This window comes from Heteronotia binoei, chromosome 1 (genome assembly GCF_032191835.1).
Source record: "Heteronotia binoei isolate CCM8104 ecotype False Entrance Well chromosome 1, APGP_CSIRO_Hbin_v1, whole genome shotgun sequence".
Classification (NCBI taxonomy): domain Eukaryota; kingdom Metazoa; phylum Chordata; class Lepidosauria; order Squamata; family Gekkonidae; genus Heteronotia; species Heteronotia binoei.
In genome coordinates this window covers 138,420,480-138,447,376 of record NC_083223.1, presented here as the reverse complement: position 1 = coordinate 138,447,376, position 26,897 = coordinate 138,420,480, and the positions used below count along the sequence as shown (strand labels likewise).

The window sequence follows — 26,897 nt, the reverse complement described above, 5'->3', positions numbered from 1 at the left end:
AACAACTACCTCCTTTCAATCACATCTTTTAGGGTTTTCAAGGCAACAGAACCCTATTTATTTATTCACTATATTTATAGTCTACCTTTCTCACTAAGACTCAAAGTGTTTTAAGTGGGTACAATCAATATGATTAAATATCTAATGAGCAATATACAAGGACTATGAATACAGAAATCTCAGTAAGCATAGCATATCAGACATGAAAAAGAATGCAAATAAAATGCAGAAAATGGCATTAAAAGAAAATACAGCAGGGATAACAGGTAATACATGAAACACACATAAAATACATCCTATATGCAGTGGTAGAACCTGCAGTGTATTTCCCTTTATACTTTATTTCCTTTATATATAGTCTGCTTCCCTAGTGGAAACTTATACATTGGAACTGCCTTTCCAATTCCTACTCTGTCTTTGTTATTTTATGTTATCTTCCAAGTTCCATGTAGTGATTATGGCTACTAGCCATGAATAAACCTCCATTAATTTGTCTAATCCCTTTTAAAACCATCCAGCAAGGCACCACCACTAGGGATGACCATGAACCTCATTACAAACCTAAACTTGTCAAAAAAATCACCTGGTTCATGAACTGAGGATTGTGTGATCGTGTCTACAACAAACCACCCACAAACCTCCATGGTTTTCTTAGGGGTCTGTGCAGTTTGTGTCAGTAGTTCATGCAGCAGACACACTGGCACTGATCAATTAATCATCAACACAACAGGGGGGGGATGGACTTCTGCAGCCTTTCTGCAGCTCTGGAAACACAATAGCTGCCTCCAAAGCTCAAAAGGCATGGCTGGCTGCCAACAAGACAGCTCCCAAACCACTTTATGGGAGCACAACAAATATATACCCCCACTTCACATGCAGTTATTGTTATTATTAAATACTAATTAAAATTTCTTAAGGGGGCTGGACAAAAAAGGAATGCTCTAAGGCACTGTCCTTCAGCTCCACCCAAGCAGAGGGGATCAGCTAGTGGGTTCCTTGGCTGAGGACCTACACACTATCTCAGTGGGATTTTTGAACCCTCAATTTCTCCCCCCTTTTGGCCTTTGAACCCTCAGATCCTTGACTTGCACTCATCTGGACATCACCCCCCACCCCGGCTGAGCATCATCAGTTGCCCTTGCTGTGCCTGCCCCTCATCTCAGTTTTCCAACTCTTCACTCACCCTCCTGTGCTAGACCTCTGCTGGGATTAATATCATCCAGCTGTCCTTGCTCTGCCTGCTCTTTGTCTTGGTTTTCCAGCTTTTCAGGCACCAGACCTCCTGAAAGGTTCCCCATTTTGCCCGTTGGACTCTAGGATCCTCAACTTCTGTGCCTCTGGCCACTCCTCTGGGCTTAACATCATCAGCTGTCCTTGCTGCGCCTGCCAATCATATTGGTTTTCCAACTCTCCACCCCCTCCTGCACCAGACCTTCTGTTGGGTCCCCCCTTTTGCCCTTTAGACCCTAGGATCCTTAACTTCCACACCTCTGTTGGGCTTAACATCATCAGTTGCCCTTGCTGTGCCTGCCAATCATCTGTTTTTCAACTTTCTACCCAACTCCTGCATCAGACTTCTTGTTGCCCCCCCCCCCCCTTTGCACTTTGGACCCTACAATCCTCTAGGAGGAGGCGGGAAGGTTACTGCCTTCTGTGCCTGAGGAGAAGGACTGACCATCTGCAGCAACAAGATGACAAGGTGGGCAATGCTCACCCCCCCCCCCCCCGCCAAGCCAATCCTCACCAAACATGAAGGGCAGGTTGAGGGGCATCCCAGGGAGGTCCTCTATCAGTTTGATGCCTCTAGCTTGCAGGCTTGCACTCCTGAAATAGTGGCTATGATTTCCCCAGATAGCACTTCTTGGAGCTACTTGCTTTGGGGGCTGTAACTTGGCCCCCCTAAAATCTTTCCTCACCAAACTTGGCATGCGGGTAGAGAGGAATCAGCTAGAGACTTGCTGTGATCTTGGTGTCTCTAGCCCACAGTGGGGCTGTTCTACCACATCACGCACCCCATGAAATGAACCAGCTCAGTAAACGGGAAGATTCATGAGACCCCATGAACTGAGATGAACATCCGCTTTCCCAGTTTGTGCCCATCCCCAGTCACCACTGCATCTAGTGGCAGTGAATTCCATAAATCCTTTGAGTTCTATGAAGAACTACTTTCACCTGGAATGAATCAACTGCCAGTCAATTTTACTGGGGTGCCACTACGGCAGAAGGAGAGAAAATACTTTCTATATGCTTTCTCCACGCCATGAATAATTTCACAAGCTTCAGTTATGTTCCCTACATAATTATATTCAAGCATATTTCCTTTTCATGTACTGTACATGTTTCAATACTTTCATCATTTTGGGTTTGTTTTACAACAATTATTCTGACTCTTCAGTATCCTCTACCTAATTATGTGGCTTGAACTCTCTCTACAGAATCCTCAAAATTTGTATAGAGGCATGCTGATGATACCCCTTTTATTTTCTGCCCCAAGCACAGAATTTATTTTTCCTCTCTCTCCATGCAGTGACTGGACATGTTCATTAAGCTATCCATGGCATAATATTTCTTCCTGTCTGGTTATTTCCCATTCAGATCCCATCAGTAAGATTTTTTTTGCCTCTGTTTATCACTTTAAATTCCATTGTGTGGCCTGACCAATGCAATATACATCGTTACTATAACATCTTGTGATCTGGATATTATGCCTCTGTTGATACATTTGCCTTTTTTGTTGCTGCATCACACTGGCTGCTCATATTTAATTTATGGTTCACCCACATCTCAAGTTCTTGTTCACACACACTGCTATATAGAAGTGTATCCCCCTATCTAGAAGTGTATCCCCAAGTGTATGTGTTTCTCATTTTTATTACCAAAATGTAATCAGCAGTCATCCTTGTTAAATTGCATCTTGTTTACTTCCACCCACTTTTCCAGTACACAGATACACAGAAGAACACTACCATACCCCATAGAAATCAATCCAGTATAAGCATACATCATATTTTGCTTGACTTTTTAAAAAAAATATTTGCTGTCATCTGCCGATCTGGCTACCTCTATGCCACATGAGAGCAATGAAATAGCAATAAAAACATTAGGAACAAAACTCATGCAACCTTCATCTAGATATTCCAACTAGAATACTATAACATTTCCTCCACTACTAATGATGATATATTGTACAAATACTGCTTCCAAAAATGGATTGATGTTGTTAGTTACAATTTTCATTTTTATCATCAGTGACATAGGGCAGAAATTTTTCCAATGCTATATTTTTCAGCAGAAAATTTTCTTCATCATATATGTAAATATAATCTGTTTATATAGTTGTCAGGATTGCTGTGCTGGAAATCTATCATAGTAGTAGATAGGGAGCCCCTATCATCATCAAAGTGACAGCTGCCCTGCCCAAACATGCATGCCCCGCCCACACAAAAAAGAACGCCGTATGTTTCCTTATGGAGGAGTGACGCAACAGTCCCCAAGGGTCGATCTTATATATTGCTAATTGTGAGACAAAACTATTTGACCCCTCAAACTATCCTAAAAGGTCAAGTGCAATATATAAGATCGATCAAATTAGAAGGCTGAGATATATATATTTCTACAGTTCTAACCATAAAATCACTGCCCTTTTAGGACAGTTGACCTTTTACGACAGTTTGTGGGGTTAAATACTTTTGTCTCACAATTAGAAATATATAAGATCGATCGACTTAGAAGGTGGGAAATGATACCTTGGAATTCACTTTCCCCAGACACGGTTCTGTGAGAACTCATTTGTAAGGTTGTGCGTTTTGCTTTGACAGCCAGAGCTAGATTCTCCAGCCTAGAGACTGGTAACCTCCCTGTGCTTGCAGAGGACGAGAGACAGTTTTCATGATCGTCTGAGAACAGGTTGCTGAAGCTGCTAGAAAGATAGGTTTTAATGTTAATAAGAAACTGTAGGTGTTTGAAATTAATAATTAACGGGGCAGTGTTATCAGAATGGGTTGCAGAACTAGTCATGGGTTGCAGAACTCTGCAACAGTTTCCCCCTGTAAAACGCACTGAGAACATAAGAGAAGCCAGGTTGGATCAGGCCTATGGCCCATCCAATCCAACACTCTGTCACACAGTGGCCAAACTCTGTGTCACACAGTGCCCAATATATGTGTGTGTGTATGTACACACACACACATAATATAAACTATGGCTAATAGCCGCTGCTCCATATTTTTATCCAATCCCCTCTTAAAGCAGGCTATGCTTGTAGCTGCCACCACCTCCTGCGGCGGTGAATTCCACGTGTTAATCACCCTTTGGGTGAAGAAGTACTTCCTTTTATTTGTTTTAACCTGCCTGATCAGCAATTTCATTGAATGCTCACGAGTTCTTGTATTGTGAGAAAGGGAGAAAAGTACCTTTTTCTCTGCTTTCTCCATCCCATGCATAATCTTGTAAACCTCTATCGTGTCACCTCGCAGTCGACGTTTCTCCGAGCTGAAGAGCCCCAAGCATTTTAACCTTTCTTCATAGGGAAAGTGTTCCAAACCTTTAATCGTTCTAGTTGCCCTTTTCTACACTTTTTTCCAATGCTATAATACCCTTTTTGAGGTGCGGTGACCAGAACTGTACACAGTATTCCAAATGAGTCTGCACCATCGATTTATACAGGGGGGCATTATGATATTGGCTGCTTTGTTTTCAATCCCCTTCCTAATAATTCCCAGCGTGGCGTGGCCTTTTTTATTGCAATCGCACACTGTCTTTACATATTTTTTTTTCAGTGAGTTATCTACCACGACCCCAAGATCTGTCTCTCTCTTGGTCAGTCTCTACCGGTTCACCCCCCCCCCATCAACTTGTATTTGTAGCAGGGATTCTTGGCCCCGATTTGCATTATTTTGCACTTGGCCACATTGAACCTCATCTGCCACATTGTCGCCCCACTCACCCAGCCTCAACAGACCCCTTTGGAGTGCCTCACAATCCTCTTTGGTTCTCACCACCCTGAACAATTTAGTGTCATCTGCAAACTTGGACACTTTGCTGCTTACTCCCGACTCCGGATCATTAATGAACAAGTTAAAGAGCATTAGTTGTACTGACACGCAATCTGATGTTAAAAGGACGTGTTACACGTATAAGGTTAGCAGTGCTCAGTTTTAAAGCCATCATTTTATCCGTTGGGTATGTCTCCTCTCTAAACTATGGCTGCTTAGAACCGCTGCATCTCCACAATTCTCTAAATAATGTCTGTGTTGCAAAACATGCTTTCCCCCCAAACAATATGAAGCCTGCTACACCAGTGGCTGACCATCCTTCCCCCCCTTAGGAAACAGCTGGCATTCCTTGGGGGGGTGGATCCCTAGCCGCCCCCTTGGGGACTGTTGCATCACTCCCCCATAAGGAAACATACGGTGTTCATTTTTGTGTGGGTGGGGCAGCTGTCATTTTGATGATGATAGGGGCCCCCTAGCTACTACTTATCATGTTAGGTGAGCTAAATGTGGGCTATTAAGCATGCACAAAATCCAATGCTTGAACATGGTCCAGACTTGTATATGGTGTATAACATAATTTAAATTTTGCTAACATTATTTAAACTTTTTGAATTATTGATTTAAATGTGACTAGGAAAATTTCCCAGTTCAAATTTTCCCAGAAAACCGACATCACTGTCTATAACATAAAACCCAACCTGTCCACTGGGAACTAATCTGTGCTGTGCATATGTATTAAGCATATTATGATACAGTGGAATTATAACTTAGAATTTATGTTTTAAAGACTTATCTATGTATGTTAGACAAAGCTACTGATTAATAATTAGAAAACTGTTCTCACACCTGTGTAATTCTTGAAGTCAGCAAAGGTTACAAGCAAGGTTACTGCAAAGGCATAATTTAGATGAGATATACGTTAAATATACTCATCAACAAATCAACGGAGTCTAACACTTAAAACACTCAGTCTCAGAAAGGTTAATTGGCTTTAATAAAATTTTACTATCTTTTCAAGATGTAAATGGTTTTAGTAGCCAGCAGATGGCAGAAGCAGAGGCTGCTTCCAGTGTTCCCCAAAGGAAACTATGTTGTTTAAAAGGCAATATTTAACAGCTATTTTTCTTTCCCCTGCCTTGCCTTCTGCAAAATTTAGTTACTTTATGCCCATCAAGCTACTGATCCAGGTTTATTTCATACAAGAATGTTTCAGCAATTTCCCCTTTCATCTGTCCAGGCCTTTTCCATTCAGTATGCTCCTGTCTCCTTAACCATATGTCATTACTCATGCCAAAAGCACCGAGTTAGCTTCACTTTGGATTTATGCATGTCTTAATAAACTTGTTCTCAGATTGGACATTATGATAACACACTCTGGAAGATGAATGGGTAATCAGGATGGGCTGAGAACAGGGATGGGCACAGACCCGAACACCGAACAAAATCTGGCCCGGACTTTACCTTGTTCGAAGTTCGGACAGTTCGGTTCGAAAGTCACATGTTCGGACCAGCAAGTCTCCCAACTTTCTGTCTGGTTCGGAACCTCTTGTGCACTCTTGGCAAAGAAACTCCACCCATGGAGTTTCGCACTGAAAAGTGGGTATGGGTGGGATATTTCCAGCCATCGAGGGACCAATAGTGACAGTCTGAAGCTGACAGGCAAGTCTGATTTCCAATGACAGGCATCGATCTGACTTCCTCAGGATGGTGGGAGGAATGTATATAATCACTGGAGGCGCATTCCAATCCTCTGTTTGCATCTGGTTTTTGCAAGTCTTGTTCTCCTTGTGTGTGAAAGAATATCTTTTGGTGGACTGTGGGGGGGGGGAATTACTGGGGTGGTTGGAGAAACCTGTTGAACCTCCTGGTCTCTATACTAACTATCAGAGTAAAAGCATCACCTCTCTCTTTTTTTTCTCCTTTCCTTGCATTCAGAGCTACATTTCTCCCCCCTCCCCCTTTTTTCTTTGCTGTGAGAAGTGGGAAACATGGATAGATTTTTTTAAAAAAACATGTTTTTGATTTGATTTGGGGGTGGACTGTCCACTTTTGTGGGTTCTGAAAACTGCCCTTTCTCTGCATGCTGGCTGTGGGGTCCCCTTTCTGTTCCTCCAAAAGCACCTCATTTCTTCCTGTGTTGCTTGAGCCTCTGCCTGGGGGGTTTCTTCTCTCCTCTCCCACTCAGGCACCCAAACTATCTACAGAATTCTGGGGGGCTTGGCTAACTGCCCCTTCCCCTGGCTGTGGGGTACCCTTTCTGCTCCTCCAAAAAACCATCCTTTGTCCTCTGCCACATATTCCTACACATTCCCTTAGTTAGTCCACCAGTGCCCCCTCCCACAACTGTGCAGTGAGTCCCAGTTGCCAGGCTTTGTTGTCCCTTGGTTGTCCCAGGTAGAATGGAAGGCTATCAGTTATCATGTCACCAGGGCTGGGTGGCTGGTCTCAGGAAGACACAGCCACCTGCAGCCATGTGGGTGGTCCCTGGGGTGGTACTCTGAGAGTTTGATACCTGAAGCTTAACTAGGTCCACACTGTAGTATCTCAAAATGGCACAGGGCGACTCCCCCAAAAACAGTTTCCTGGAGACACCTTGCTTGGTGGTCTGCTACTTGGATCCTCCCAAATCTGACATGCATGTAACATGTGGGCCATGTGGAGGGTCACCCCAGAGAGGAATTGTGTCCGTTGAAGGCCTCTAGCTCACCCAGGTCAGTTTTTGTCACTCCTGAACCAGCAGAGGTGGCATCCCTTTGAAAAGCATTGCACTGAATGACCTTTTTTAGGGGTCTGCAACTCAGCCCCCTGAAGTCCAATGTGGACCAAACTTGGTGGGTACACTGAAGAGAGTGATCTGGAGACAACCTGCTGTTTTGAACCCTGTGTGTGTGGGGGGGCTTTTTAAAAACCAGACCAGTTCGTGAACTGGTTCGCAAACCAAGTTGTGGTTCGGTTCGTGAACTGGTCCAGGAACCAGTCCAGTTCTGCTTGTGAACCAAACCAGCATTTTCTGGTCTGTGCCCATCCCTAGCTAAGAACTACAGTGAAATATTTGCAGCATGGCAAAAAGAGAAGGTGAGTGTCCAAAACACTGCAAACACTGTCCTGAGAATAATATGGTCTTCTTGTTTGGAAAAAAAAAAGAACAGAAGCTTTAATATTTTGTCTGACATTAGCAAGTCTGGCAATCCTGCCTGTAAATTGTCATGATTAAGTAATCAGTGTTTACTATCAAATTATAGAGAAGTTGCAATATTTGCTTGCTATGGCAAAAATGTCTCATGTTGCTTAAACACTGGTGACCAAGAGCTCATTTTGTCACATATATGACTGTATGTACATTTGATTACAGAGTGACAGAAAATAATTGGAACAATCTAAGGCCAAAAGCTCAAGCAATGCAACAGGCAGCAGAAGATATGTAACATAACTCTGCAGAACACAAATGAATACAAAATCCAAGAAACATGGCTAAGATCCACTCCTTACTAAGTTCACTAATGATGAATAAGCTTAGCAAGACAAATAAGACAATTAGTTCTGAAGTAAACTATCCACTCTCAGGTTCTGTTGAGACCAAGTTCCACAATGCTAGTATGTAGGTATGTATTGAACACATCTGTATCACCTTCAGCAGAAAGTAGCATCTGTATGTCCCTTCTACAGTTTTTCACCGTGGTATACCATTAGTGAATCTAATCTATGGCATCTATGAACCAGTGAAGTCCTGATGGAATTTCTCAAGGGCTTCTTACCATGAATCCAGAGGATGAAAAGGTCATCCATATGTCTCAGAAAGAGGAGAAACACTTTATGGATAGGAAGTGAGGAAGGGTACACAGATTTCAGTTATAAACACATCTGCTGGTCTTCAGAGCTGTTTAGGTCCTGAGCCCCAGTGAACTTAACTTGAAGATATATGCTCCCAATTGCTGTGATACAACATCATCAAAAATAATAGTCACCACTGTTTGGATGCTGATGAACAAGTTCTTACATTTATAATTCCCAGATTATTTTTCTGAGAGATCATCAACTGGCTGTAGTTTTCTCAGGAATTGTGATATCCCATAAATAACTGAGGAAGACCTGCAAATAGGACTTGAGGATAGAGACTGTTTAGTCAGACTACTGCTGGGAGAATGTCAGTGTCTATGACAGTAAAATACCAAGGATTATCCAGTTTATGGCAAAAAGAGAATTGTTGTCTGAGATTCCCGAGGTTAGTAGACTTAGAAGATTTTCTCTTGCATTTCCATGAATGTTTCTTACCAGTTTCTGTATGGTACAATGTCTTCAATACAGTCCAAAGACTATGGAATATGGGAATGGGTGAGCTGCCTCCTAGCCTCCTGTATTTTGTGAGGAGGTGCATTTCTTGTACAGTAACCATTAGGCAAGGCTGTGCAGAATTTTTCTTTCCCAATTGTTGAAAATGTAGCTGTTGTGTATGTATGACCAGTCAGAGAACCACTTTCCTCTCCATGGCAGAAAGGACTCTGCTCCAACTTGTCTAGGGAATGTAAAAGTGAGAACTAGACTGACCTCTGGCACTGTTCAAGTTTGTCACTCAAAAACTGTACCCCTCCACACACAAACAGAAAATATTCAACTGGATATAAATGATTATACTGTCAGAATGACCTCTTTCCATTATCTTTTCCTTCTATTCCCCTTTCCTTGTGAGTGTTGTCTTTAAAAGCCTGTTCCTGGTTATAAGCCAGAGGGCAGGTCCTGTGTCTCTTAACTGATGTCAAGCACTCTGGGAGATAACTGTAGTCTGAAAAGCAGGACATAAAACAAACATACACAATGGTGAGCACAGTGACTTCATTTTTTTTTTACAATAGTGTATGCTTAGTTTTTAAGACTGGATGGTGTTTCTATATAGATGAGATTATAAAGTAAGATGTGTTGCCTGTTCAATTTCCATGTGATGACAATGACTGAAGCATTTTGTGAAGAGGTGCATTTCTTGTACAGTAACCATTAGGCAAGGCTGTGCAGAATTTTTCTTTCCTAATTGTTGAAAATGTAGCTGTTGTGTTTGAGTATGGTGGAAGCGTTCCTTGAATCACAGTGGCAGAAATAAGTGTCTATATCACAGCAGAACTACTTTTCGTGTGAATGCCACAGGACAGAAAAAGAGTCCCTGATATAGAACAGTTTCTTGTGATTGGCTCACTGTGAGCCAGGATATATATACACCTGTGTGAATTAAGAACTGTGGCCTCTTGTTGCACGCAGCATGGCTTTCTGTTCTTTTCCAAAGAGAATCAAAGGGAGTACTGCAGACAACTTGTCTTGTTTTTGAAGTACTGCAAGTGCAAACTTGTGTGGAAGGTTGGCTTCTTACAGGAGATTCCAGTTCTCAGAACTTTTTCTTAATTATCTCTTGCATACTGATTGTTCTGCACTTTCTTTGAGAGTGCATATTGCAATCGCTCAGTGTTTTCTGTAATATATAGATTGACGTGCATTGTTCACTTTAATCCTGTTTGGTATGATGTCTTGTGGCCTTGGAAAGAAAGATGATGTTGCAAATATCAGACTTTCCTAGAATGAAACACTCAGTGGGCCATCTTTTAAATTGTTCAACTTTTATATTAAGAGCTTAAAGGGAAGGAAAAATACTCTTATTTTCTTGACTCATCAATACACCTAAGAATTATTACAACCACATATGATCCACAGCAACACAAATCTACTTATGTCAGTGAAGGCTTCGAATGACAAAAATCAAATCTACAACTTCACTTCCATATAACCCCCCCTCCATTTATTTAATGATTTTCAAAATTGGCTTCCTATAAACATTAATGAAATAAAATGGATGTAAGTGTGGATGTAAGAGAAACTGACAACCATTAAGAAAAGACAAATATGAAGGCTAACTTAGCTGTTTTGTTTCTCTTTCTTGAAGATTTGTCAAATGTCACCAGTGAAATACAGAAACTTTCAAATGTATAAATAGTCAGGTTATTGCATACACACATATAGAAGTTCCTTTAGAAATTTATACTGGTTTTAGAATTTAATATGCAATTATTGGTAATCACAAAAATATGAAAATTTATAATGATATTATATTTTAAAAGTTCTCTCACCAACCAATATAAAAATAAGGCTTAGAAGCAAAACATGTTTTGTAGCTATGTGCACAAGCCTGGGACTCACAAGCGTGAGCCCACGACACAAAAGCTCACACATATAGCAGTAAACCACAAGTTACTATCATACCTTAACCAAATTTAACGTGCCAATCTGAAATGTGGTGGGCTCCACAGCATTTATAGGGCTTTTCATGAACATTTTTCATATATGTAATGTAGATGTAAGGGTACATTTGCCGCTTGTATATGAGAGAAGTGACAGCTTATAGCACATGCTGGAAAGTGAAACTAATGCTGGAGGCTAGATCATCTAGATGACAGCAGGTGGCTGGGTGCCAGGGATATTGCATCAGCCAGCACAGTCAGCATGACACAGCAAGTTGCTGATTGGCTGCACAATGTATAAATGTACAAAGACACTTTGGTGTGTGTGGGTTAATGAAGTTGGAGTGCAGCGGAGCATACTGTTGGAGTGGAGAGTGACTGGTGTGTAAATAAATGTATATAGTGGTTTTACAACTACTGTGTGCAACCTTCATTCTTGCGTCACTAAGGATCACCCTCTTGGGCTCTAAGCGCATCGACAGGGTTATGGGCCCAGCACACTTCCGCTGCGCCTAGAAATCCTGAGAGAGGTGGTGAAGAAAGGACGCTGAGTTGCTCCAGAGGCTGCCTGGGAGGTGAGACCAGCAGTGGCTGAAAGAAGGAGGCTGAGCAGGATGGCTACAGCAGGAGCTACCGTGCTGGTAGAGAAACTCACCACTACCAACTACAACGTCTGGTCATTAAGGTTAGAGCATTTCCTGAAGAGAGAGGGGCTTTGGGACTGTGTGTCAGCTCCTCTTGCTGATCCCACGCCGGCAGAGGCCGTTCAGGACCAAAAGGCTCTAGCCACTATCATACTAAGCGTCTCAGACGACCAGCTGGTGCATGTCCGTGGGCACCAGACAGCAAAGGAGGCTTGGGAAGTTCTCAAGGCTGTGTATGTGCAGAAGTCAGCGGGCTCGCTGATATCCCTTGCTCGGAGGCTCTACAGGAAACATATGCTGGCCTGGGAGTCGATGAGGGACCACCTCGACGGTATGTCTATCTGTTTCCAAGAGCTAGAGGTGAGAGGGAAAGCGGTGCTGAGGAAGATAAAGTCTACATAATATTGAGCTCTCTGGACGAGAGATATGATATGCTGGTGATAGCGTTTGAAGGGCAAGATGCCGACAACCTGACTTTGCCTTACGTGACCGGCAAACTCCTAGCAGAGGAATAAAGGCAGCTGGAAAACAAGAGGGAGCAGACTGACCGCAAGGACAAGCAGAAGTCTGTGGGAGCTGTTTCCAGCTGGCAGGCCAAGGAGGAGGAAAGAGACTTGCAAGTGCGGAGGAGGCGCTGCTATTTGTGTAATCAGTTCGGGCATTTGCAAAGGAGATCCATGCAACGGTCACCTCAAGATTGGACTACTGTAATGCCCTCTACTTGGGGCTACCTCTGTGCCGGACCCGGAAGTTGCACCTGGTGCAGAACGCGTCGGCCAGGCTACTATTGGGGCTCTCAAAATGGGAGCACATACGGCCGCGGCTGCGCGAACTGCACTGGCTGCCAATTACCTACCGAGTCCAGTACAAAGTGTTGGTTATTACCTTTAAAGCCCTATATGGCCGAGGACCAGCCTACCTAAGGGACCGTCTCTCCCCATATGAACCCCAGAGGGCACTGAGGTCAATGGGTAAAAATAAAGTGACCATCCCTGGGCCGAGAGAGGTCAAACTTCAAAACACCAGAACACAGGCCTTTTCAGCCGCGGCTCCGGCACTGTGGAACCAACTTCCGGAGGAAGTGCGGGCCCTGCAGAACCTTGACCAGTTCCGCAGGGCCTGCAAGACTGCCCTTTTTAGACAAGCCTATGCCGATATCGACTGCTGAGTTGCTAAGAATAAAGAACCGCCATCTATAATACGATCATGGAACTATCTAAACTGGCAGAACCAGCGCCAAACAATTTTATTGCTGCCAGATATATTTAATGTAATTTGAATTATGTATTTTAACTTAATTAACTGGTTTTTATGTTTAATTTCTTTTAATTGTTAAATTTAAACTTTTATCTATTTATGTTAATTGTGTGAAATGTTGTTAGCCGCCCTGAGCCGCCTAGGCGGGGAGGGCGGGATATAAATAAAATCTATTATTATTATTATTATTATGTCCTCAGCAGCAGCAGAGGAAGAGCCGACAGCAGTCATCAAGGACACCACAGGCTACTCTGGTGAGAACTGGCCCTGGGCTGCAGAGTGTGCCGTGGATTGTTGACTCTGGGGCTACACAGATCTTTTGCTGCAAGCAAGACCAACTGCAGGACAGCAAACCAGCTAACCAAAAAAACGTAAGCTTAGCTGATGGCCGGGAGGCAGAAGTGCTTTGCCAAGGCACGGTCCATTTTCCTGGACTTAATCATACTTTCTGTAATGTGCTGAGTGTGCCAGAATTAGAGAGTAATTTGCTGAGTGTCTCAGTCCTGGCAACAGCTTGGTTCACAGTAATGTTTGATGATAAGGGCTGTGAAATCTTAAAAAAGGGTAAAAGGCTGGCTAAGGGTGTTTTGAAAGCAAATGTTTATGAGCTTGTGCAGACAGTGGGGAAGGCACAGACGGTGTGGAATAAACAACCACACAGCAGGTGCATTCACAGAAGGCTCGGCCACGCCAGCTACAATACTATAAATAAAACCCTGGAGATATTGCAGGGGGGAAAGGTTGATAAATGCAATGTATTTCTAGACTGTAATGTCTGTAAGGAAGCCAAGTAAAGTCATTTCCATCGTCTAAAAAGAGTGAACGTGTGTCAGAGAGACCGCTCCAGTTAATACATGCAGACGTTGTGGGGCCGTATGCACCCAGTGTTTCTAAAAATATATTTGGTTTGGTTCTGGTCGATGACCACAGCAGGTTTGCGTGGGTGTATGCTATTAAACATAAAAGCAATGTGTTTGCTACATTCAAGTACTGGGCTAAAAGAGTACAGAAGCAACTGAATGCCAAGATAGCCGCGATTCAAATGGATCGGGGAGGTGAATTCTTAAATAAAGACTTTGCCAGCTATCTGAGGCAAGAGGGCATAGCACACAGGGTTGCCAACGTCTCCTCTCCGTGGGAAAACGGGATCGCTGAATGCAGAGCCGCCTTACTCCAGAATATGTGCCACGCTTTACTAGAAGATAGTGGTTTGAAGCTGGCATATTGGGGAGAAGCCTTAAAAACCTGTTATATCTCTAATCGTCCTGTTATATCTCTAATCGATTGTGGACTGAGGCTCTAAATGATATACCCTACAGGGTCCTATATGGGAGAAAGCCAACCCTGGACTACCTTAGAATCTTTGGGTCTAAGGCATGGGTAAACATTCCTCTAGACAAAAGGAGAAAAGGTGGTGCTAAAGCCAGGAAACTAGTCTTTGTGGGCTACCAAAACGGCATGAAGTCCTACAGATTTGTGGAGGGGCAGGATGTAATAAAACTGAGCAGATCTGCCTCGTTTTGCGAGGATGATAATTGGTCTGAGATACATGCCAATGAAATGCCCAAGGAAACTGGACTGCCGCTGTCTCTGAAAAGTGAGGAGGGGCAAAAGCCAGAAAGTAAGCAGGTTGCTTCACTGAAACAGGAGGAGGACGGTGCAGGCAGTTCAGACAGTGTAAAAGTGCAGAGCTCTGAGGCTGTAAAGGGTGAGCCAGGTAAAATCAGGGTCTCGGCAAGAAAAAATAAAGGAGTACCGCCAAAGAGGTACGGATATGATAATGAAATCCATTATCTGCGCAATGGGGGTTATCTGCCTAATGGAGAGCCCAGGTGTGCACTGGATTTAAACTTTGGTACCTCTCCCAATGTGGGGGAAGGAGGTTACATATATGAGGATGAACCTAAAAATTATCCCAGTGTGCTAGAATTACTGTATGGCAAGTCTCCCAAGGAAGCGGGAGACACATAAGCAACAACCTGGAAGGAGAGGCTTTAAACAGTAACCAAATAAAAGGGTTCAATGTGTAAGCAAATATATGTGCTAGAATGATAAAAAGGAATGATGTAACATCAACACAGAAGTGGCTCCAAAATGTGTATTAAGCTGTAACTGAAAAATGTAACTGTTAAGCTGAAATGAAATTCCAAACTGTAACTGTGAAACCAAAATGTAAAACTGAAAGCTGTAAAATGTGTATTGAAAAAGAATGTGCCTCTGTACTAAACTATACGGTACCGTTCTAACAGACCGAGCCAGCAAAGATAAGGGGAGTGCTCAATCTGGGAAGTGAGCCAACTGATAAGATATGGTCAGTCTGGGAAATGAGCCAACTGATAAGAATGTGCTTGCAGGGTAATTAGCAAGCAGAGTGAAATGTGTGTGTGTTAGCACAAGAAGTTCAGGGAATGAAATACTGAACTGTGACAATTGTAAATATGGAAAGAAATGTAACTGGATGTATTAACGTTAATATGAACAATATGAATATGGAATATTGTGTATTATATTGCAGCATAGGCCTATAATCTGAGGAGGGGTGTCGCTTGTATATGAGAGAAGTGACAGCTTATAGCACATGCTGGAAAGTGAAACTAATGCTGGAGGCTAGATCATCTAGATGACAGCAGGTGGCTGGGTGCCAGGGATATTGCATCAGCCAGCACAGTCAGCATGACACAGCATGTTGCTGATTGGCTGCACAATGTATAAATGTACAAAGACACTTTGGTGTGTGTGGGTTAATGAAGTTGGAGTGCAGCGGAGCATATTGTCAGAGTGGAGAGTGATTGGTGTGTAAATAAATGTATATAGTGGTTTTACAACTACTGTGTGCAACCTTCATTCTTGTGTCACTAAGGATCACCCTCTTGGGCTCTAAGAGCATCGACAACATTATCCCCACATGGATGCCATATAGAACAGCTTAGGACCAGCTGTCATCCCCAACTACAAACACTTTATCTATACAATTATTTTCTCTTCTGCTTCACTGTTATGTACGATTATTTTGGGTATAACCAGTTATTTCTCCACTGGCTGAAAATCTGTTCCAAGAATGACTTAAAACAGATATGACATTTCACATTTAAAGATGAAAAATTAGCTTGTAAACTCATAGCTTAAAATCTTGAATTTATATATTTCTATAACTGCAAGTTTCTGGTCATTTCTGTAAAATATTTTTAATAGTTTAAGCAGAATGCATAGTCAGTTGCTTTTTTATAATCAACACTGGAAATTTCATAACTGAAACTGCTTCTCCATCACACACATGCATTTATACCCATTCATCATGATTACAAACACAGGTTTCTTAATGTGATATTTAGTAATACTAATTCGCCTGTATTTATATTTCTCTTTTGGGGGTACAGAAGGCAAAATTAAGTCACTTTTATGGAAACAAAGTATGCAGTTGCTAAGATTAAAAAAACAAGCATAATAAGTGCCATACAGTTTGAACCTTCAAAATCTGTATTACCAAGGGATTCTAATTTTTCTTAACATGATGGAGTTTTTCAGAGGGCATGGTTGAGAATTTTGCATGCTTGACTGAAAATAAACCAGTAATAGACCTGTGGTGAGACAAAGCAAGGTTTCCCAAAGTCTGAGTTGCAAATGGGTTTATTGAGGGAAGCATGTATTCACAGGTCTCTTAATAAAATAGGCCTGGTTATCTCCAGTAATTCAGACAGAGTAACTGGGAGACTGATTGTAAACAGAAGTAAAGGAATAGTGGGTGGGCAGAAGTGATATGCACATGGGAGAGAAAGAAAAAGTGCAATTGGCATTAAACCTGAGTCCAGAAATGGCTCTTATTGGGGGAGGGGGAGATAATGTTACAGTCATGGCCATGTTTGATCAGGCCAATGACCTATCCAGTCCAACTTTCTGTATCACACAGCGAACAAAAACCAGGTGCTGTCAGGAAGGCAACCGGTGGAGTCAGAACTCCAGAAACAAACTGTTGCCCCCCAAGCACCAAGAATATAGAGCAGGAGTGCAGAAGTCATTTATTATGAGGGATGGATCTGACATAAGAGACCTTGTTGGGCTGGGCTTTGTCTGACTGGGCCAAGCCATGTTGGGCTGGGCCATGTGTGTCCCTATTTAAGATTAGGAAGCAGAGAAATAAATTTTATAAAGAACACAGACAAACACAAATATATTATTTTTAATAAATTAAAACATGCTTAAAACATTAGCACTCATTGGTCTTAAATGTGCTTTCTTTGTATTTCTCCCACAGGATCCAAGGAACTGGGCAAAGGAAGCTTTGGCTCTTTCCTTCCTTCCCCAGGGACTGGGGGGGAGGGGGAAGGAGCCTCAGTCAATAGAAGGAAGAGAGGCTTGGCTCAGTAGCTCTGCTGTGTGATTGAGAGAGCCTGGCAAAGCAAGCTATTCCTCCCCAAGGGAGGAGCCTCAGCCAACGAAGAAAATAGAGGTCTTGTTCTGTAGTTTCTGTGCAATTGAGCAGGCCTTGCAAAGCAAGCTGTTATGCAGAAGGAAGCAAGTTATAGGGAGAATGAAGCAGATGACAGCCAGTTGCTCAGGGGCCTGACAGGAGCCCTCCGGGGGCCTGATTTGGCCCCCAAACAGTGTGTTTGACACCCCTGATATAGAGCATCACTGACTTAGACAGTGTTCCATCTGTACTTTTTTTTTGCTAATAGCTCACTTACAGACTTCTGTTCCATGTTGACAGTAACTCAGAGACTGCTGTGGTACATTCACACTCATCCCTTTCCCTCAGTACCAGTACCAACAACTGACAAGCCCAGCACAATGGGGCTTATTCTGAGGAAGAGAAGTAACAGTGCAGTAGTTTGTAGATCATACACTTAGAATGTTGTATGTGAGGGCGGAGGGATGTTGATTTCATGAAGACTGAGAAACGTAGGCTTAAATTACAAGTATTACATACAGCACAAAAAAAGCCTAAGGATGATGTTGTAAAATTTCACTGAAACAATCATCCACTTAGTGACCATATAGGGTTTGAAATACTGAAGTAAAAATCTTAGGGGAAAACACCCATTGAAAACAGTTGGCAGAGCTAAAGAAATGTCAGCTTGCAATATACAAAAAAATGATACTAAAACACACTTTGTACATGAGACAGGTCCTGGACAAACCAACGTAAGCACTCTATGAATGCCTGTCATGCATAAATATATCTAAAACACAGGTACATGCCAGAATAATGTCCTGCTAATTGATAGAATGCTAAACGTGCATGGCCCAAAATATGTTCTGGGTGCACTTAAATGTGATGCAGCACAAACAGAACATTTATTTGAGTGTCTATCACTCTGTGTCCTGTCTAAATCAGGAATAACATTGTTACCAGATTGCAACATTGCCAAAATATATAGCATAGCTTTACCAGAACGGGTCAGGCAGTGAGAGCTACTGGCTACAATAATCTTCAATAATACTTCTGTTTACTCAGCTAGCATGAAGGATTATGGAGATGAGTTTGTGAGAGCTGACCCTCCAGGTTTATTAAATATTTAGTAAATGTTCTGTATGCATGCTGCGTATTAAATGAAAAATGCTGAATACCATATGTTAAATTCTTCAAATAACACTTGGAGCTCTATTTATTTTTAATAATTTATTTTAAATCAGTTTATCAGGTATCACAACATAATAAGGGAACAACAGTAAATCATGCTGTCATAAATATTTAGTAACTTTTAAAGTGTTAATTTGGATGTTGTTTTTCCCCCTAGAGTTAATTCTTAGCACAGTTCTTCCTTTTATATTTTGAAAAATTCTCTTCCTGATTGTTCCACCTTTGGTGATTATACCACTGCTATGCTTTTCAGAGGTATCATACCATATGGATAGTCAACTGTAGGAAACTAATGATTTAGCCTCATGTTCAAAGATCCCTATTCCCCTCCCCTTAGCTATTCTCTTCTCACTAGCTTGCTATATAGCCTACACACAATCTGCCTAGCCTAGGATCATCTGTTGCTAGCTATGCTCAAGAAATGAGAACAATACCATAAGGTGTATTAGCCATCGCTTCACAAACTAATTAAGTCAATGTTAAATTTTATAAAAGCATACCTAGAGTCCCAACAAGATCCGGAAAACAACCAAAATTCCACAAATTGAAAATGAGAATTTAAAAACTAGCCAAAAATCCGACCCTATCCAAACTAGCAATGACTATCTGTACATAAATTGCAACATTCACGTTAGCAGAATCCAGAACAAAATCAACACTGTAAAATATCACATTAAAACCTGCTATCCTTCTGTTCCTGGTAGCCTTCTGCTTTTTCAACCTGACTCCCCTAAGCAAAAATTTTATTTAGAAAATGCAGCAATAATGCCAAACTCTCTGAAATACCATCACCATAGTTTTAAGCCCAAGAAGTGATTTTAACTGGCGAACATGAATCAAAGATAAATAAAATACCCAGGTTAAAAAAAACATTTATGCAAAGTCAAATTAGCCATCCTAAACTGATAACACCTAGGAAATCAAAACTTCATCAACTACAGACCTTGAGTCCAAATGAAGCATCCTCCGAGGCCAAGACTTCAACCTGAAATTATAAGGAGAAATATCATTTCAAAGATAGCCACTTAAAAGATCTCCTGACCACAACACAAGAATCCTTGGAGAAAACATATCCAAGAATAGAATATACTTTGTGATCTGATAACACTAGAGGTCCAGATACAGAATGGACAGTATAACTATAAACTAAATATGCTTTCTGCAAGAGCCAATAAAGCTTCTTTTGTTTAAGAGGAGATACAAAAGTTTGCATTCTTGCTGGATGATAGAAAGCAGCACACAAAAAAATACATATTATTTTCATTTTATTGTATGAGAACTAGACTCTGTTCACCCAATAACCTGCCCAAAGAAGGCAAGCTACACCTTTTGGGTGCAGAGAAGGCCCTTGGTTAAGCATACCAGAAGGGCAGGGAGTTTTATAGGAAACCTCTGGAGGGCATTCAAAACTAGTTTTCTTCCTAGTTTACTTAAAACTGTAATAAGTAAAATAATACATAACAATGCCACATAAAATATGTTGATATTCAGGTGAAATGATCAGCTGTCTCGGCACTGAGTATGGCTCCGGCAGAGAATTTCTTTCAGTTTAGCTTTATTAGTGTTTTTCTAGTTTGCAGTCTCTTTGATTACTCTAGATTGATGCTCAGTGTACTTACATTGTATGTGCACACATGCATACTATTACACTGAGCACCACTCTAGAGTAACCAAAGAGACTGCAAACTAGAAAACACTAATAAAGCTAAACTGAAAGAAATGTCCTGCAAGAGCCACACTTAGTGCCGGGGCAGGTGTGCCAAAGGAGCCAAACATGAGCACAGGGCTGGCCCAACGCCTTGGGGTGCCCTAGGCAGACTTGTTGCCTGGCCGCCCCCCCCCAAGCAGCCCCCATGGCTTTGTGCCCCCTCTCTCCCTTCCCCATGTGTCAATTGCAATGCCGGAACTGGCTCTAATGCCGCGTTCCGGCGCCCCGCCCCTGTGAGGTGTCCCACCCACCCCCTGGTGCTCCACTCGCCTGCCCACTGCTGCTAAAAGCGGTGGCGCTCCGCTCGCTCCCTTCCCCCTGCTCACCGGCTAAAAGTAAGCTTTGCTGGCTCCGCAGTCCGCGCCTGCGTGTTCTGTTAAGAGACAAAACACGCAGGCATGAGCTGTGAAGCCAGCAAAGCTTACTTTTAGCTGGCGAGCAGGGGGAAGGGAGCGAGTGGAGCACCGCTACTTTTAGCACCAGGGGAGTTTGGGCGGGCGGGACACTTCGCCAGAGGGAGTGGGCGGCCAGTGGCAGCAGCATGGGGGGCTAGCGGCAGCTGCAGCAGCAGCGGGGGGGGGGGAGGGAGGCAAGCTAAGTGCTTGCCTGGGGCACCGAGAGGGGGGGCAGAGACCAATTTTCTACCCCCTGCCTCTCTGCCTAGTTTTGTCTAGTGGGCGAGCCGGCCCTGCATGAGCAGCACCAAGTGCAGAGTGGGGTTTAGGCAATAGTTTCCATTCCTGCAATCTTTGCTCTACCCAGCATATGTTTTTGAACTCCATGAGAGTGGGGAAAAACTGACCACCATTGTGTTCAATAACACAGCTCTATCTGCAGCCAGTCATTAGCTGAGTCCAGACAGGCAGTTAAAGCAGGCACAGGGATGGCTCACAGATGGATTAAAAAATCAAGTGCAAACGAGCACATCTGCCACACATCTGGCTCCTGACCTTACCCCATCCTCCAGCGTTTCTGAAGCAGCTTAAAGAGCTACCACTTGGAAAGTGGTAGAAAATTCATCTGCAGCACACCATTTACCTTTCTAGGCATCTGAACGTGGAAGCACGCAAGCAAGGTGGACTGGCGGTGTGAACCCACCAATCTGCTCTAGGTGCTCACCTATTCTTTTTTTAAAAACTGCCCAGAGGACATGAGCGCATGTGCACAGGAGCGCATATGCTCATGGCCACTAAAAATGTATGGAAAAAAAGAAACCCAAACCATGCCAAGGCAATGGTGTGCAACAGCCCTCTGATTGTGCCAAAGCGCCTCCCACATGGGAAATGGGCTACTTGTGCGGGAGCATCTGGTCGGGATTCAGCCATTCCATCTTGAACTAGCCTGATTTGAGATGCTTTCGGTGCACCCAAAGCTGCCAGTTTGTACCCAGCCTCTGTGTACCAAAACACAATAAAAACCCCTGGCCCAATTGGGCAGACTTAGAACATACAAAGGGAGACATTGCCTGTGTGAAGTGTGGAGAAAAGGATATGCATGACAACAAATACTTCAGAGTCTACCAGATCCTGGGGGGGGGGGGGGGGGGGAAACCATACACCAAAACAGGTGGCACAGATGAACACCCATAAACAATGAATGGAGGTCCCCAAGGAACACACAGGAAGCAAGCTGCTGAGGAAAGGCAGTTTTTAAAAAATGGACTAAAAAAAAAAAACTACTTACAGTGCTATTTACAGATGCATAGAAGAAGAGACTGGATTTGTACAACACCCTTCACTCAGAGAGGCTTATAATCTCCTTCCCTTTCTCTCCCTTTCCCTTCCCTTTCTCTCTCCACTAGTGTTCCCTGTAACCCAGAGGTGTTGAACTCATTTGTTATGAGGGACAGATCTGACATAAATGAGACTTTGTAGGGCCAGGGCACATGTGTCATAAAATGTAATGGCAGGTGATGGAGATATAAACTTTACAAAGGACACAGACAAACACAATGAAAGATTTTTAAAAACTTAAAACATGCTTAAAGCATTAGCACTCTTGCAATATTTTGTCTCTGATAACTGACACCTCTTGCTTTGAATTACTGCATCAAAATCTTGCATCAAAATTACTGCATCAAAATCTGGAGACAATGACTGTGCTGTAGCCTTCAGTACCCTGTTCAAGCTTTGAGCCTATGACTCAAAAGAAAACATTAAAGAGCTATGCACTGAGAGCTTTTTTATATAAGTAGCTATATAAGTAGCTATCTTTACTGTTCAAGTGTGTATCTGTAGCAAACCTACTTTTGATTGCTGCAAATCTGTAAACTGCAAACCTACTTGTGATTTATTGATTTTTATTACAGAAATTTCATGATCAATGCTTTGAGTAGGGTTGCCAGGTCTGACTCAAGAAATATCTGGGTACTTTGGAGGGTGGAGCCAGGAGACTTTGGGGGTGGAGGGTGTGGCAAGCACAACTGAACTCCAAAGGGAGTTCTGGTCGTCACATTTAAAGGGTCTGCACACCTCTGAAATGCCTTTCCTGCATTTGGAAATAATGAACAATGGGGCACCGTCTTTTGGGACACATAGAATTGGACCCCTGGTCCAATCTTTTTGAAACTTAAGAGTATAAGTGTCCAGCCGACATTTCCCTCCCCCCACTTTCTGATGACACTGAAATCGGAGGAGGGCCTCCAAACTGGAGGATTCCATGCCTCCAACTGGGGATTGATCATCCTAGACTCAGAAGAAAACATGAAATGGCTGGGCATTGCGAGCTTTTATATATAAGTTGCTTTGTGTGCTAGTCAAGAACATGTGATGGCACCATGACACAGACTGAGGGCTATGTTTGTCTACAAAACTAGAGTCTTCTCCAGAGACTCCTATGTGGCACTGCAATAATAGAGAGACAGCGATATACCGTGGTCAACATCAGCCTAGTATATCAGAAGTCTAAATTCAGAATTCCTAGTCTGCAAAGGGAATTTGCTGGGTGAACACATGCTCTCGGTCTAATCCACCTCACTGGCTTGTTGTTATTCCTCATCTAAATAGTTCACATTACTTTCCTACTGAGAAAGCCTGGATATTGAGGGCATGAATATAATGAAAAAACAGATGGGAACCCAGTTGTGCTCAGGGGAGCCCTGGAATAACAGCCCAACAAAACAAACTCTCTCTCTCTCTGTAGTAAGGCAAAAAGCTCATACCTAAATAAAACTTCATTGGTCTTAAAGGTGCATTGTTATTTCTCCCATGCAATGGAGGGAACTGGGTCAGAGGATGAGGATAAGGGAGGGAGAAGGAGGAGCCTCAGCCAATGGAAGGAAGAAAGGCTTGGCTCAGTAGCTCTGCTATGTGACTGAGAGAGCCTGGCAAAGCAAGCTCTCTTGCTCTATAGCTCCTGTGCAGCCTGGCAAAGCAAGCTGTGATGCAGAAGGAAGCAAGAGAGAGGGAGAAAAGCAGACAACAGCCAGTTGCTTATGGGTCTGACAGGAGCCCTATGGGGGCCACATCTGGACTGCAGGCCACCTGTTTGACACCCCTGTTCTAAGCTGAGTTAGTGTGAGCTAACGCAAAGGTTTTTTGGCCTCCAGCTCACGTCCAAGAGCAAACCAGTTTATGCAGTAGCTCATAACTTTAACGGCAGTAGCTCACAAAGTATAATTTTTGCTCACAAGACTCCACAGCTTAGAGGGAGCATTGATCCCCACATCAGACACCCTGTGAAGTAGATGGGTCTGAGAGAACTCTCAGATAACTGCCCTTGAGAGAACAGCTCTGAGAGAACTGTTGACAATCCAAGAACACCCAGCAACTGCATGTAGAGTAGTGGGGAATCAAACCTGGTTCTCCCAGATTAGAGTTCACTGCTCTTAACCAATACACCAAACCAGCTCTCAGATTGCAGTTGATAGTAGTATTGCTTCCATTCTACCAAGGGAACTCATTTGCTGGCTATATGCAAGGGCACGAAGGAAAGGGAATAGGAGGAAGACGCATTCAAACCCAAGGATCCCAAGCTGTTTTTTTACAGTTGTGTCTGAATCATGCCAAAGCTACTGAAGTTTTTTTTATAAAGCACATTACAGGCATAACTAGGATTAAGTATTATGCTTTATGTATTAAATTATATAAAGCATTACATCCCTTGAGGATAAATAAGGATATATTGACAATGCCGCCTGTAAAAAGAGCCCTAATTATCAATTAACCATGCTCAATTCCATAGCTTCAGAATATTATATATACTGTCACGTGCTTAGACTCAATTCTGTGATACAACATTTCATTTTTATGTCAAGGACAGTCAAATAAAATACCAACTTTCTACCTTTATCAATACAGAAGAATTTTGTCCCACGTTAACATACACAGCATCTTCTATACAATTTGATTATTTACTCTTGCATAGGATGCTTTAGGATCTGTGAAAGTACATAGCCATAATGTCACAAAGAATAAGCTCTGCCTGGAACTCAAGCAAGGTTACAGCATCATGCAAGGACTGCAGAAACTGCTTTTCTTAAGATTTTTCAGCCTTGCCTGGAAGGATTCCCCCTCTAGCGGAGACAGAAGGGTACTTCAAAACAGTTCATTAGTAGACTGTTAGAAGCAAGCATAAGGGCACCCTCTCTGATTTTTTTCATGTGTTTATTGCTGATCAAAGTGGAAAGCGAATCTGACTATGACTAGAAAGTAACTATCACTAAATAAAGGCTATTACTAGCTGCATTGGTACCACAGAGCTGGAAACATGCCAATTAGCTATTAACAGTCTGCATAATATGTAAGTCTCTGAACTAATATTTTCTTCAGGCAGAGATGTTCACAAACTGGGGGGGGGGCGAGGGGGGAGGAATTTTCATATAACGCTATAACACTATCTGTTTTTATATGCTGTTATTACATGCCCCAGCTCTAGATCAGGCTGGAGCACCTTTAGATTTTGGAACAAAGAAATTGATGTTATGATAGTCTGTTATCTGTATGGTTAACTACAGAAGTACTGACTTGCTCCATGCTTCTCATTATACATTGTAGTAACAGCTAAAATTGCTAACTGGTAAGAGCTCTTTTGCACTATCCCATGTTTAAACAGATCACTCTGAACTTTCATTACAGAAAAAAAATAAGTAGATTAATTTTCAATTGCACTATAGATCCAGGTGGGCAGCTGTGTTGGTCTGAAGCCACAAAATAAAGGTAGAATCCAGTAGCACCTTTAAGACCAACAGTTTTATTTGAGGTATAAGCTGTCGTGTGTACACACACACTTCTTCAGATACAATGAAATGGGGAAAAAAGCATTCAAACTTATAGACAAGATTGAGGAAAAAAAGCAAATTAACATATAATATGATGCAGACATTTTGAGACAAAGCAGGGAAACTAAGCCAAGGGCGCAGGGTAAACTGTATGGATCCAGTTAAGGGGAAACAACAGTTTTAGCAATAAGTATGTCAACATATGAGGTAAGTGTGTAAGAGAATCTTTTCTAATTGAGGGAAAGTTAACTTTATGATGGCCATCTGCCTCCCCTCAAGGACAAAGGTAACATTAGGGTTTGTAGACTCTTTCGGGATCAAGTGCCATGTTCTACTGGAGAAAGTTTTCCTTCCAGCAGCCAAGAAAGTCTGAGCGCCTGCTCCGGCTGCAACGCCACTGAGGATGTTCTCCGCAGCTGAGAACGAAACGAAACGTCTGGAAGGAACGAAACGTCTGGAAGGAAAACTTTCTCCAGTAGAACACGGCACTTGATCCCAAAAGAGTCTACAAACCCTAATGATGTTACCAGCCGTGAAAACCTGAAATCTTTGACAAAGGTAACAATTGCTATATGTTGTTCTTAAATATGTTATGTCTGAAAAAAAAATCTATGCCTATATATTGCATTCTATTACAAACAGTATTCCAAGGACTGGCACATGGGAGTCAGTGGGCGTTACGCTGCCTGGAGGCACCACCAGGTGCCCCCTTACTCCACTCACCCATGCAGAGCGCTCCTCCAAGCCTGCCTTGAAGGCAGGATTGGAGAAGCGCTGCACAGTGCACTATGCTCTTTGGAGAGTGTAGTGCAGGGGGAACGTGGCAGCGCAGCAGCACTCTTCTGCGCCGCCCACTGCTCTCTCATCCTCCACTCACTGCCCTGCATGATGACGTCCCTAAAGAGAGCTTGTGGGAGGGGTGCGGCACAGGGGTCTGCCTCAAGTAGCAGAACCCCTAGTGCCAGGCCTGCCTGAGTATTCCATTATATTATTCAAAAGAGAAAGAGAGAGAGATAGAGGCTGTATAGAAAAGAGTTGCACTGTTCAATCAGGACTTCAAAATGTTCGATCTAAATGTGCTTTCCACTATCAAAATGCAAATTTCAAAGTTAAAATTAAGAATTCAATTGAGTTTCAAATGTTAAGGGAATCTGAACATCTGATTCAAAGAATGTTTAGTACAGTGATACTCAGTAGCTCAGGAGAGAAATGTGGCTCTTTGACAGGCCACCTTCTGAGCACTGATACCCAACATGGTACCATGCCCTGTGTTTCAG

General features: G+C 42.7%; 1 protein-coding gene across 10 annotated transcripts in view; it reads right to left on the bottom strand.

Annotated features, from left to right (window-relative positions):
• ARID1B (AT-rich interaction domain 1B) overlaps window positions 1–26,897 on the bottom strand; it is a 670,312-nt gene that overhangs the window by 301,631 nt on the left and 341,784 nt on the right. For 7 of the 10 annotated variants that reach the window (XM_060241209.1, XM_060241219.1, XM_060241263.1 and 4 more), the window contains exon 5: window positions 19,638–19,679. The exons of the other annotated variants lie outside the window; for them this stretch is intronic. In XM_060241209.1, the coding sequence (XP_060097192.1) occupies window positions 19,638–19,679 (42 nt within the window). The remainder of the gene's footprint in view (window positions 1–19,637; window positions 19,680–26,897) is intronic. 10 annotated transcript variants of the gene reach the window in all.